General features: G+C 43.3%; 1 protein-coding gene across 1 annotated transcript; it reads left to right on the top strand.

Annotated features, from left to right (window-relative positions):
• The first annotated feature begins 126 nt into the window (after nucleotides 1–126).
• Nucleotides 127–12,028, top strand: tbc1d2b (TBC1 domain family, member 2B). The gene is made up of 13 exons (XM_085167775.1): nucleotides 127–585; nucleotides 1,372–1,522; nucleotides 3,866–4,031; nucleotides 5,096–5,229; nucleotides 5,338–5,570; nucleotides 6,115–6,540; nucleotides 6,680–6,790; nucleotides 6,950–7,146; nucleotides 7,829–8,323; nucleotides 8,408–8,525; nucleotides 8,772–8,957; nucleotides 9,633–9,754; nucleotides 10,313–12,028. Exons 1-13 carry the CDS (start codon nucleotides 244–246, stop codon nucleotides 10,506–10,508), a joined length of 2,877 nt encoding a protein of 958 aa, XP_085023901.1. The 5' UTR covers nucleotides 127–243; the 3' UTR covers nucleotides 10,509–12,028.

Here is a 12,028-nt window from a genome sequence, read left to right as displayed (position 1 = left end):
TTTACAATTCGTTGGAGGATTGCTGCTCATTAGCCCTCAAAGCTGGCTGCTCATCTGATCACACACCGCCACCTAGCGGCCCACAGAGCCGCTACACTCCACCCCAACCAGCAAACCAACCACGTCATCCTCGGAGCTGAACTACATGTCCCATGCTCCTCTGTCAAAGAAACGGACAGTCATGTGGATGGAAACAGGAGTGGGCATCCGCTGTGCTGCAAGAAGAAGAAACTTCGAGGAAAGATGCACGAAGAGGAGGATGGCAGCGAGGCGCACTCCTGCACGGCTTCGCGATTCGTGAACTCCAGGTCCGTGGATGTGGCCGACATCGAGGGAGCGAAGGAGCAGGCCTCCAAACTGTGCGGCTACTTGAACAAACTATCCGGCAAGGGGCCCTTGAGGGGGTACAAGCCGAAGTGGTTTGTGTATGATCCGAGGAAATGCTATTTGTATTACTTCAAGTCTCCCCAGGATGCCCTGCCGCTCGGACACATCGAAATATGCGATGCGTGTTTCAGCTACGATTTGGACGGGGAAGAGGGTCAGTTTGAGATCCGCACGGCCGACAAAGAGTTTCTACTTAAGGTAGGAACTTTTCTTTCTTTCATTAAACGTGTGTTGACAGCATTGCAACGAGGTCTGCTTTTCGTGTCATTTGTCACTTCCTTTCTCGTTTGGAAAAGGCAGACACGCCCTTCTCTTCTTTCCTTTAAAGAAAACAGATTTAGACTCAGCTGTTTTTAGGCAATAAAGTACATATTTCTGCTCGGCAACAACGGGATCTGATGCGATTCTGACCCGACCAGAAGAAGAAAATCTGTTTGTTTGTTTGTTTGTTTGTTTGTTTTTTAAAAGCCAAATCAATTTCTCGCACAAACTAAGCGCTTAATCAGCGCATTCTCCCAGCTGATTGCCTGAAAACACCGTCAGTCCTCTGTTTTGTGTTTAGACATTTTTACACAGGAGCTCATCTCCCTTCACGGGTCACAGCATCTCATGTGACGGTGTCCTGGTGCTGTCATATGACTGTGACGGGTTCAGCACCAAGACAGGTGCCTCTGGTTTCACTCAGTCAGTTCTAGTCTGTCTTATTTTTTTTTTTAAGTGTCTATGCTTAATACCGAGAGAGAGAGAGAGAGAGAGAGAGAGAGCTGGAACTGAGACTGAAACCAGTGTCTGTGCTCATTCACATGACAGATCCTAATAGTGTCAAGTTGTCCTCATTTTCCCTTTCCATTTGTCGCTGCCTTGATTTCCTCATGGAGATGCCTTTTAAAACGTCATCTCGCTCACTTTGCTGTGTTGAAAATGGCATGCTTAAAGATTTCAAAGATCTAAAGTCTAATTGAGTGTGTGTTTGTCTACTTCTAGGCTCCCAGTAAGCAGGTGATGCACTACTGGCTGCAGCAGTTGCAGCAGAAACGTTGGGAGTACAGTAACATGCGAGGCACTGGTCAGAGAGACAGCTGGAACTCCCCGACGCTGGCCTATCCTCACACCGGCCTTGTAGGCAAAGATAATGGTAGGCAGGTTCGCACGAACTCACACATACAGTGGATATGTTATCAGTCGGTCATTTCATCATATCCGGGCAACAACTGAAAGTTTACACAGGTGCTACAAATCACAAGAGTCTCGGGTATTTTGTTACCAAGTTTGTGCAGGAAAGTGTTTGAGTGTTTCGAAAGGGTAAAAGTTCAGATTGACATCATTCGGCTTGTGTTTTGTTTTAAGCAGAAAGCCCTTTGAGCTGTGGCTGTGAAGCCAAGGCGCTGGTATCGTAACCTCGCGTCTAAACAAATATAAAGTAGGCAGTCAAGTAATGGTCTGTGACAAAAGTGATATGTTTATTTGTTTTCCAATTTTTTTTAAATCTAAATTGTTGAGAGGAGAACAACCAGACTCATTTGAACTGATGGGAAGGGAACAGTAACAGAAGAAAATCCAAAGTATGCAGATGATGGTCTTTCACTTCACAGCATGTCAGATTGTCAGGGTCAGAATTGGTCATAAACACCATGAAAGCATGGTGTCATCTTGCCTTATATCAGTACAGCCTGCTGCGGGTGGCGTTAATAAAAACTTAGCATTGTTTATACTCAGGAAGGCCTTCCTGAGCATTTCCATCCCTTTATTACCACAGCATTTCAGAACACAGTCACCGATGGTGGCTTCCAGTTTGATTGTGTGACATGTCTCAAAGCTCGCATCATGCAAAGCTGATGATTTAAGCGTTTGAATGGTCTTGAAGATCTCAGTGAGTGCTCAAACGTGCTCTCAATCCAACAGAGCGCCTTTAGGATGCGCTGTAACGGGAGATCTGCATCATGTGTGCGCAGTAATTGTGTGATGCTGTCATGTCAGCATGGTCCAAAATCTCTGAGGAATGTTTCTTGTTGTTATGTAGCTCCAGAAGCAACATGGTGGCCAGCGTGGCCTAGCAAGGTGTACCTAATAAAGTAGCCGATGACTGTATACGACAGTGCTGATATGTTTGAATGAGTATCTGTTGGACTCTATATAAAATATGAATCTCATTTGTTATCCAGCAGAAGTGGAAAAGAAAATATGTACATTGTTGTTGGGCAACGGACACAAGCATTTTTAAACCTGTTTACATTTGATTACAGGGATTCTTCTGCATGCTTTGTGATTAGCTGAGTGAAACGACCTGTGAATCCCGTTTCCTTTTCCTGTCCATGTCTTTCTTTCCAAGAATGTTCTCGGTGCACATCTGTCTTCAAAAGCAACAAATGCCTTGGTTATCACCGCTTATCAGAGCTGTTGTCGCCATGTTTCGTCTAACACTCTTTAGACTTGTTGATTTCTCTGTCGATTCAGAATGAACACTCTTTTGTTTCTTGTTCTCGTATTTATTTGCGTTTTGCTTTTCGGTCTCGCCTTGAACCTGCTCAGTGCAGTGAAGTGCACGAGAGAGCTGTGTTTTTATGTCGCACTTTTTATAGCAAAAGACTAACATGCCCGGACTTAGCAAGTCTAAGTAAGTGTCGACTTTTGAAGCTCTAAAAGGAAACCATGCTGCAAAGTTCAGAAGTTAAAACTGGTTCAGAAGTAGACATAGTAACACATAATAAAGACATAATAAATTAGACATATAAAGGACGTTGGTTTTTATTTTCATTCTTGGAGATGCCACTTCAAAGACTTCAAAGATTTTATCAGAGCCGCGCGAGTCTGATCATAGGTGCGTGGCGCTGGCTGCATTACATGTTGTTGGCCATAGTCTGTGTGTGAAGTCTCACAGCATTATTAATGTCACTACCTCGATGATTTAAAGCCAGGTGTGGCATGGGTCGATGAGAAATGGAGGCCTGCCGCACACTCATATGGAAGTGATTTGTCACTCGCGAGGTAGGCCAGCGCATCCGCTGCTTAATCATCCTTTTTATTTTTTAGTCTAACTGGAAGCATAATATATGAAAACGAAGCAGTATTCATTGAAGCTTAACAACTAGAGCCTGACATCATGAACTCATCAGGAAAGTGTTTACTGAAGTCGCAGACAAAGGAAGCAGAAAGAGGTGTTTTCCCACAGACAGACTTCATTTTTCCAAGTCTGACTCAGACACCCCCTGCTGGCAGTTTAAGCCACTTCTGCAGTAGCATCACTTTTTATGACACATCTAACAAATAAAAAAGCTTTTTTTTACTAATTAATTTCATGTTAAGAAGGGGGTTGGTGGTCTCAGAAAGAAGCAATCGTTAGAAAGCAGGTATTGACTTGCATAGGTTTCACCCGGCTGTGCATCTTGTCGTTGGGAAGTCAGTCTTTGGTGTCATTTTGATTTGATTTTTGTTTAGTTAGAACAGATAATTAAGTTCTTTTGGTCTCTTTTTTTCTCAGATGCTTTCAGCTTTGAGAAGCCATGTGAAACCATGGAGAAGGTCCGCAGTGATTTTTCCATGGACGACGAAACAGAGGGCGCTGGAATGGTGGGAGCCCAGACAGCCAGAGGGCCCTCCACGAACCCCCTCAATTTCTCCCTGAAAAACTTTGGCACGGAGCTCAGGTAAGTGTAACGAAAGCTTTCCAGGAAATAATCTGTACCTGTACCAGTTTAAAACGCAAGTATACAGCTCTATAAAATCTTGTTCTTTTTCTCTTTTTTAAGGTCGCCGCCAAACAGGCACGACTAGTTTGTCTGCTGTGTTGAGCAAAGAAAGCACTTCTTAGTTCATCCAGACACTGGTTGCAGTAGAGGAAATGGTTACATCCATGGTTCACTTGTTTTTCTAGTATGCAACCATCAGCAGTTCCCCTTTTTGAGATGTACAACACATCTATTGAAAAGAGGCAACATGCTGCAATCCTAAAAATGTGACATGTAGACTGGAGTTTGCTTTGTATGTGTCCCTTATTAAGGGAGTCATGGAGTCCCAGAGTTTCACTGCTCCTAAACCCACACCACGGTGCCTTTTATACACAGTAACAAAGGTATCAGTATAGTAGCTGCCTGATATGTGACTGAATCTGCGAGAATTGCAGCTCTCGGAGCTAGAAACCCCTCCCCCCGATTAGAAAAGAAGTGGCTTTAGAATACTTCAGTACTGTGACGTTAACTGCTTTTGTCACGTTTATACCCATAAAGTTTGAGAAAAGCACGAGCGCTCTTTAGTCACTTTGGTTTTGCCAGATGGAAGTCAGAAACGTGTGGTTTAAACACATCCGATATCTATAAAAATATATAGAGAGAGCTGATGTGTGAGGCAGACTTGCGCTTCATTGTGTTGCATACAGCAGAAACAGTTGCTGACATGTTGCAAATCACATGGTGAGGTGTGAAAAACAAGTTTGACACCATTAGCTTGTAAATGTTAGTTTCTTGCAAAAATGCCTTTGTGTTTATTATCTTTGTTTTTTCTCTGTTTGTCCGACGCTGCAATCCCGTCGGCCTTTTGCAGCAGCATCAGTTTTCCTCTGTGGTTCATCGTAGAGCTCTGTGGATTTGTCACTTTTCATACCGTGTTTTCTTTAATCTCTAAAGACCCTTTTTTGTTGCAATGAAATGTGTGAGAAACCTGTGAAATAAAAAAAATAAAATAAAAAAAGAAATGATCTCCTTATTTCTGTCAGGAACTCCATGTCTCACCTGCGTGGGGGACGACGCAGCGTGTTTTACACTAGCAACAGTCCCTCGGAAGAATGGGAGCTCGTGGATCCGCCAAAAGACATTACTGAACAGAAACATCATCCGGACACACACAGACGTACGTCCACTCCCACCCACCCTTCTGCCAGGGTTTAACACTCATCCTCAGCGTACATTTTTCCCAAGGGTCACAGATAACAGCTGATGGACTTGTGTTTTCCCTCAGATTCCTTTGGATCGGCGTTTACCTTTGATTTTGTGCGCAACCCCTCGCGGCCTAAGAAGCTTTTGCTGGGCTCTGGAAAGTTAGGCCGCAGTGCCGAAAGCTCGCCGGTGGAATGTAACGGCAGCAAGTCTTTGGAAATGCAGCTTCGCCTCCAGAGCCAGCAGCAGCAGGAAGAACTGAGTCGCTTGCAGCAGGAAGAGGCTAAACTCAAGGAAGAGCTGGCCACCCAGAAGGTATAGTTGGATCTCTTCTACTACTGTTATTTATAACAGCATAACACATGTCTATGGATTTGAATGGATAAAAATGTAATATTCTGTTTCTACTGAAAGTGAATGATCCCTGTTTGTAGTGTCTGTTATACACCACAAGCCTAGGTTTGTGGTGTCTGACCAAGTGCCTTGGTATAATACTGATACTCTCACTATTACGAGAAGTCAGCAAATGATTAGTCATGTTTTAGTAAGAAGCAAAGAAACAGCAGACAGCATTCACAGCTGTCGCACTCCTTCCCTTTATTTTCTGTTCTCTTTTTTTCCCCTCTATTTTAAGGTTGGCTGATTGGTCAAAACTGCTGTGACTAGGCAGAAGAGTGAATACTTACTTAGTGAATACCTTTTTTACCTCTGTGCTTTACTTCCTGGTCAAAAGATTGATAGTTGTTTTCCTATGAAATCTGTACCAGGAGCATAATAACGAAAAAAAGTGTAACAAATTGATGTTTTCTGTAAATAATATACAATGCTGAATTTACAGTAATGATGTGTTATCATCCAGGAGCTGGTAAGGCTACTGCAGCAGACTTTAAGGACCTCCCAGAGCGAAAAGTCCGCCGGGTGCCGTCCAGCTTCGTCTCCAGATTCGTCAGCAGCCTCAGACCAGACCCGAACTTCAGCACCAACTCAGGAAGAAGTTGCACAGCTGGAGGATCTGCTTAAGGAACGAGATGGTCAGATTCAGTCCATGTGCGGTCACATGGAGCGTCTCGCCCTGGAGAAGGAGAGTCTGCAAAAAGAGCTGAAGAGCCTGAAACTTAAGGTGGGGGAGATAAACGACCAGCTTGGAATGATGATGGAGACCATCCAGGCGAAGGATGAGATCATCATGAAGCTGTCACAGGAAAACTCCGAGCACAGCGGAAATGCAAACGACGCTGGATCACCACCACCTCACAAAGAGCTGCAGGAGCTGAGCATCCTCAAGGTAGAGATGGCAAAACTTTAAATGAGATTCAAGTTATCTTAATCTTAAACTGCCATCAACATTGATTTTTTTTTTCTGTAGCTTTTGAAATTCTGCCTGAACATCTTGACACCCCGTCTGTCTTATTATTCACCTTCAGGACAGTCTTCAAGGCTACAAATCCCAGAACAAGTTCCTGAACAAAGAGATCCTGGAGCTGACGGTGTTGCGCAGAAATGCAGAGAGTCGAGAAAAGGCTTTAGAAGCAAAGGTACTCTCTCGTGTTTTATATTTAATGGTGCATTGTCCTCTTAATAGAAACAGGAAGTTTGAGTCGTTTTAGGGGAAGTCCAGTGTGATGCTCAGCTGGTTCTTCTAAAACTTAATTTAAATTTAAAGCTGAGACTTTATTTTGCCCTCTTTTCCACAGTGTACGGCGCTTGAGGCCAAGCTGTGTCAGGTGGAGAGTAAGTACTTGGTTCTGCTTCAAGAGGTGAAGAACCCGGTATGTTCGTCTTCAGAGCAGAGCCCAGCCCGGGAGGTCATCTCCAGATTGTTAGAAGATGCACTGCAGGGCGAGAACACAGACCAGCAGGAGCACACGATCTTCAAACCAAGCACTGTCAGGTATGTGCCGAAAGCCTCGTTAACAGATGCTTTGGAGGTGATTTGAAAAGAAATTACTTAAAAAACGGCTACTAGATCAGAGTTTTAGGGATGGAAAAAGCGAAATCTTGAGTTTTGATAAGAGGTTGCGAGAGCCCACACGTCTGGTTTCCGGCATTTATAGCAGATGTGAAAATAAATGGCCAAATGTAGGTGTTGTTAGCACAGCTACGTGTCATACTCAGTGCTGTGGCTTAGTAAAAAAAAAAAATTCCACTGTCAATCATATGAGGGTCAAAAGTAGCAGATCTTTATTAAATAATGTTGAGCAGTTCTAGCATTTCTACCAGAACCAGCACCATGCCAATTCATCAGAGGACGCACTGCTTTTTTGTTGTTGTTTTGGTTGTTGTTGTTGTTTTTTTACTGAAAGAGAAAATAAACTGTACTAAGAGTCCCTACGCATGTTTTTTGACTGTGAGAACGAGCTCTGCTAATCTGTATTTCTGTTTCTGAATTCTTTGCAAGCCCAGGCATGCCCTTTTTGGCTCATCAAAAATGTATTTACACATTCTGGAAACCCCTCAGTGATGTAAACATGCAGAAGCCAGGATGTGAACATGTTACTGTTGCAGCTTTGAGCGGCTTTCGGAATTCACCTGCATCACTGATGGATTGTCTCTCTGTCTCGATGCAATCCTAGCGAGTATGACGTGTACGGCTTCAAGACCGTCCCCGAGGAGGAGGAAGAGGAGGAGAAGCTGATCGCAAAGGTGAGGGCCTTGGAGCTGAAGTCCCTGTCCATGACGGATCAGGAGGTTTCCGTCGGGGTCAAGTGGGAGAACTTTCTGTCCAGCACCATGAACAGAGACCTGGTTCACTCCCCTGAGCTAAAGGCCCTGATTCGTTGCGGCGTGCCACATGGGCACCGCTCCAAGTTGTGGCGCTGGTGTGTTTCTTTCCACGTGAAGAAGTTTCGTGACCACTTGCCCCCAGACTATTATGACACCTTATTAAACGTAGCAAGGGAGAAGCCCAACCCGGCCTCGAAGCAGATCGAGTTGGACTTGCTGCGTACTTTGCCCAACAACAAGCACTATGCCTCTCCGAGTGCAGGTGGCATCCAAAAACTCAGGAACGTCCTGCTGGCTTTCTCATGGAGGAATCCAGATATCGGCTACTGTCAAGGACTGAACAGGTACTAGAGCTGATCTACTTTCTTTCTGTCTCTCTTTTTCTGGCTTGTAACCATTAACCTTTTTCTTGCATGTTATTTCTTCAGGCTGGCAGCAATTGCCTTGCTCTATTTAGATCAAGAGGATGCTTTTTGGACCCTTATAGCTATTGTGGAGGTCTTCATGCCAAGAGACTATTACACCAAGACTCTCCTTGGCTCACAGGTAACAAAAAAACAGTTGAATTTTATTGTACCATGAGACAAGAAGGGACAAGGTACTGCTTATTTATTAGATTTGGCAAACCTCCCTGGTGTCAGTGATATCATATTCACGTGACTGCTGTTGATGACTTACAGAGCAGGAATGCAGACATCAGCAGTCTTTGTTTTTCTTTCTGTCTGCTAAATTTGACCACCTTAGAAAAATAAAGCCCCCATAAAAACACAAGCCCTGGTTTGATTCGTACAGGTTGACCAGCGTGTGTTCAAGGATCTGATGAGCGAGAAGCTACCGCGGCTACACGCCCACTTTGAGCAGCACAAAGTCGATTTTTCCCTCATTACGTTTAACTGGTTCCTGGTGGTGTTTGTGGACAGTGTGGTGAGCGACATCCTCTTCAAGATCTGGGATGCGTTTCTGTTTGAAGGACCAAAGGTAAGAGGCTTGATTCTGCTCTCATAAAGCTGAATTCTAGCCTCAGCAGGAAACTGTTTTAAAGTTAATGACTAACCGGTGACGAGAGATCACTTATCAAGCTACGTGCCGGCACACAACCGTGCATGTTTGCCAGATGGATCCAATTGCACGCTATTAAACTAATTATTTATTGCCACCAAGGAACCAAAATTCTTTAGTTTAATAAATCGTTATTTTTTGTGTAGGTAAGCTAAATTTTAATGGATTGTTAACACGACCCCACTCTACACCCCTACAAAGTTTTGTATTTTTTCGAAACTTTTCAGCTGAATGACATGCAAAAACATTACTTCCTTGGCCAAGGTAAAAAAAAGAAAACACATGCAATAACCGATTTTGACATAGCATCCCCTTACAGAATTTTTAAGGGAAGCATTTTAGCAAACTTGTTAAAGCAAAAATGTGCCCTATTGTGTGTTGATTGAACGATACAAGTTAAAACACTAAAGCTGTGGAGCCTAACTCTTAACAGAAACCTGATATGAACCCAGTCAAACAAAACTGCCTCAGATTTAGGGGGTATTGACTATATTTGGAGGACCTGCTTAGGGAACAGAGGGAAAGGTCAGATGTTCCTGAGTAAATACTTTCATGCTACAGTCACACAGGACTTTACGCCATTTTTCTCCACAGATCATATTCCGCTTTGCTCTTGCGCTCTTCAAGTACAAAGAAGAGGAGTTTTTGAAGTTGCAGGACTCCACGGCCATCTTCAAATATCTCAGATACTTCACACGCACAATCCTGGATTCAAGGTACAGTAGCTGCACTGTTTTCATATTTCCAGTCCTGTGGAAGAATGAAGTTTCTGTGGGCAGAGTATCTGCATCACCTTGAAACAGCTTCCCGGATCTCCCCGAACTGTAGCTAAATTGTACGATCACATCACCCACAGTGTATCGGCTTTGTGCCTGTGCAAACTTCATTTCTCACACTGCAGGTGTTGCAGCAGCTCTGTGAGACGGTTCTTGAGCACAGCCATGGTTTGGACTAAATGCGGCATGCTGAGATGCAGTTGTTAAATAAATTGCTATAGGTAGCAGCCCTTACATTTAAAATTGCACTGTGCATGCTTGTTTTATACCATTTTATTGGTCATTGAGACTCTGTTTTGGAGCTAGCCTCAAGTGGCCATTTTTGGAGCTGTAATAATAACCTACCTATTAATAAAGTTTTATGTATCAGCTCCAGAGGTGTATGCTTGATGCTGAGAGAAAGATGCGTGGGTTTACTAAATTTCAAAGACATAAAAAAAAATCCAGGCTCACAGGATTATGTTGTTTTTCTTTCTTCTAAAAAAAAAAATCTTCCAGGAAGCTGATGAGCGTTGCCTTTGTGGACATGAACCCATTCCCCATGAGGCAAATCCACAATCGGCGCGCCTTCCACCTGGAGAAAGTCCGTCTCGAGCTGACGGAGCTGGAAGCGATCCGACAGACCTTCCTCAGGGAGCGAGAGACGAGTCAGGATAGAAGGAGCTTTGTCAGCGACGACGAGGAGGAAAACTGACCTCGGGCTTGTCGCATTTCTAGGCCGAGTGGCTAAAGCACGGAGACAAAGAAATCATCTCCGCAGAGCGCCGCTGTTCTGCAGTGATGAACGGAGTGCTTTCCCCACACCTAATCGTTGGAGTTGGTCTCTGCATCAGAGCTGGAACTATCAACTTTATACGTTTTAAGCAACAACCACATCAAAAGAACAAAATGTCACAAGCCCGAAAGGGCCTATCAGTATTATCAGTATTCCTGCCATTTTTTTTTTTAATTAAATCTTGTAAATCCTCTGTTTCCTGTATGCTTACGTGTTCATGCAATGGCCAAAACAACCTGCAACACAAATCAGTATTTTCAAACAAATGGCTGCGATCCATTTCCTTTTTATAGCTGACTTTTAAATGTGTTGAAGGAATTATTGTGTCATTCATTTGTGCTGTCATCTTCTACACTCACACAATTTTTTCCTCCACTAAATTGCCACTGAGACGTGCGTACACACACAAATCACTTATGCTGAAATGAAAACGTTGCTGAAACTTAAGTCTTAAGGCCTTCAAGCGTGTATGTAACATTTCCAGTTGTAGTTTCCTTCAAGGGATGCGTGAAAAGCCACATTTTCATGGTATTATCAGTTCTAGAAAGAGCATCTGGAACTTGCTGAGCAGCAGTGCACTTTCTATAAGCCATCAAACTAACGTGAGCCAGTATTGTCTGTTTTTTTTAAGCATTATTAGTTTATTTTTATCTGGGAGGTTTTTATTGGCTATCGATTTTGCCATTCGTGTTGTTTAAAGTAGTTTAGGAACTGTTCACGTTCTCACAAAGACATATCTAAAAAGTTGCACTGGATTTAATCAGTTGAGTATCTGGTATTGGCAGGATCGGTTAATCCATTCACGCTGTTGTGGGTTACGCAGTTTTTGCATGCTCTTGGTTTGTCTGTGTTTGTGTTACATGTTTAAATGGTCCGGTTTCCTTGTGTGTAATTTGTTTTTATTTGAGATTTTTCTGAGCCCAAACCGCTGGTGGAAATGCTGATTGTAATTGCATTTGTTGTCCTCAGTGTGGCAGTGTGGCAGTGTGACATTGGTTTACCGCTTGGCTCACAGGTACCCTCCTCGCAGTTTGACTGCACTTGAAGTGGCTGTAAAGTCATGATGATTGTTGTATTAAAAGAAAAAAAAAATGGAAATATGTTGTTAAATATATGAGGGAAGCTTTTCACCGTATTGCCAAATATCTCTGCCATTTTCATTATCAGGTACTTTAAAGTTTCCTCTTCACTGGGATCTCCTGTTTCTTACAGCAGCGTGGAGGAAAGCTGATATTCCAAGCTTCAGACGCTGTTTATATTTGATCAATCAGCTGTTAAGTGAAACTTTTCAGTCTCCTTGAATGGGAGAATTGAATACTTTTAGATTGCCTTGAGGTGTTTACAGAAACAAGAGATCTGCTGTCAGTTGCAGCTTTGTCAGCTGTTCTCATCCCCACTGATCACCTGATCCAATGAACAAATGGCAACAACAACAAAAA

The sequence above is a fragment of the Neolamprologus multifasciatus genome, chromosome 7 (assembly GCF_963576455.1).
Source record: "Neolamprologus multifasciatus chromosome 7, fNeoMul1.2, whole genome shotgun sequence".
Lineage (NCBI taxonomy): Eukaryota > Metazoa > Chordata > Actinopteri > Cichliformes > Cichlidae > Neolamprologus > Neolamprologus multifasciatus.
Note: the sequence above shows the minus strand (reverse complement) of the source record. Positions and strands in the feature narration are given on the sequence as shown.

Coding starts and splice junctions, on each gene's coding strand:
- tbc1d2b (XM_085167775.1), top strand. CDS start 244: ATGCACGAAGAGGAGGATGGCAGCGAGGCGCACTCCTGCACGGCTTCG. Junction 586..1,371: donor ACAAAGAGTTTCTACTTAAG/GTAGGAACTTTT, acceptor GTCTACTTCTAG/GCTCCCAGTAAGCAGGTGAT. Junction 8,526..8,771: donor AGACTCTCCTTGGCTCACAG/GTAACAAAAAAA, acceptor TGATTCGTACAG/GTTGACCAGCGTGTGTTCAA.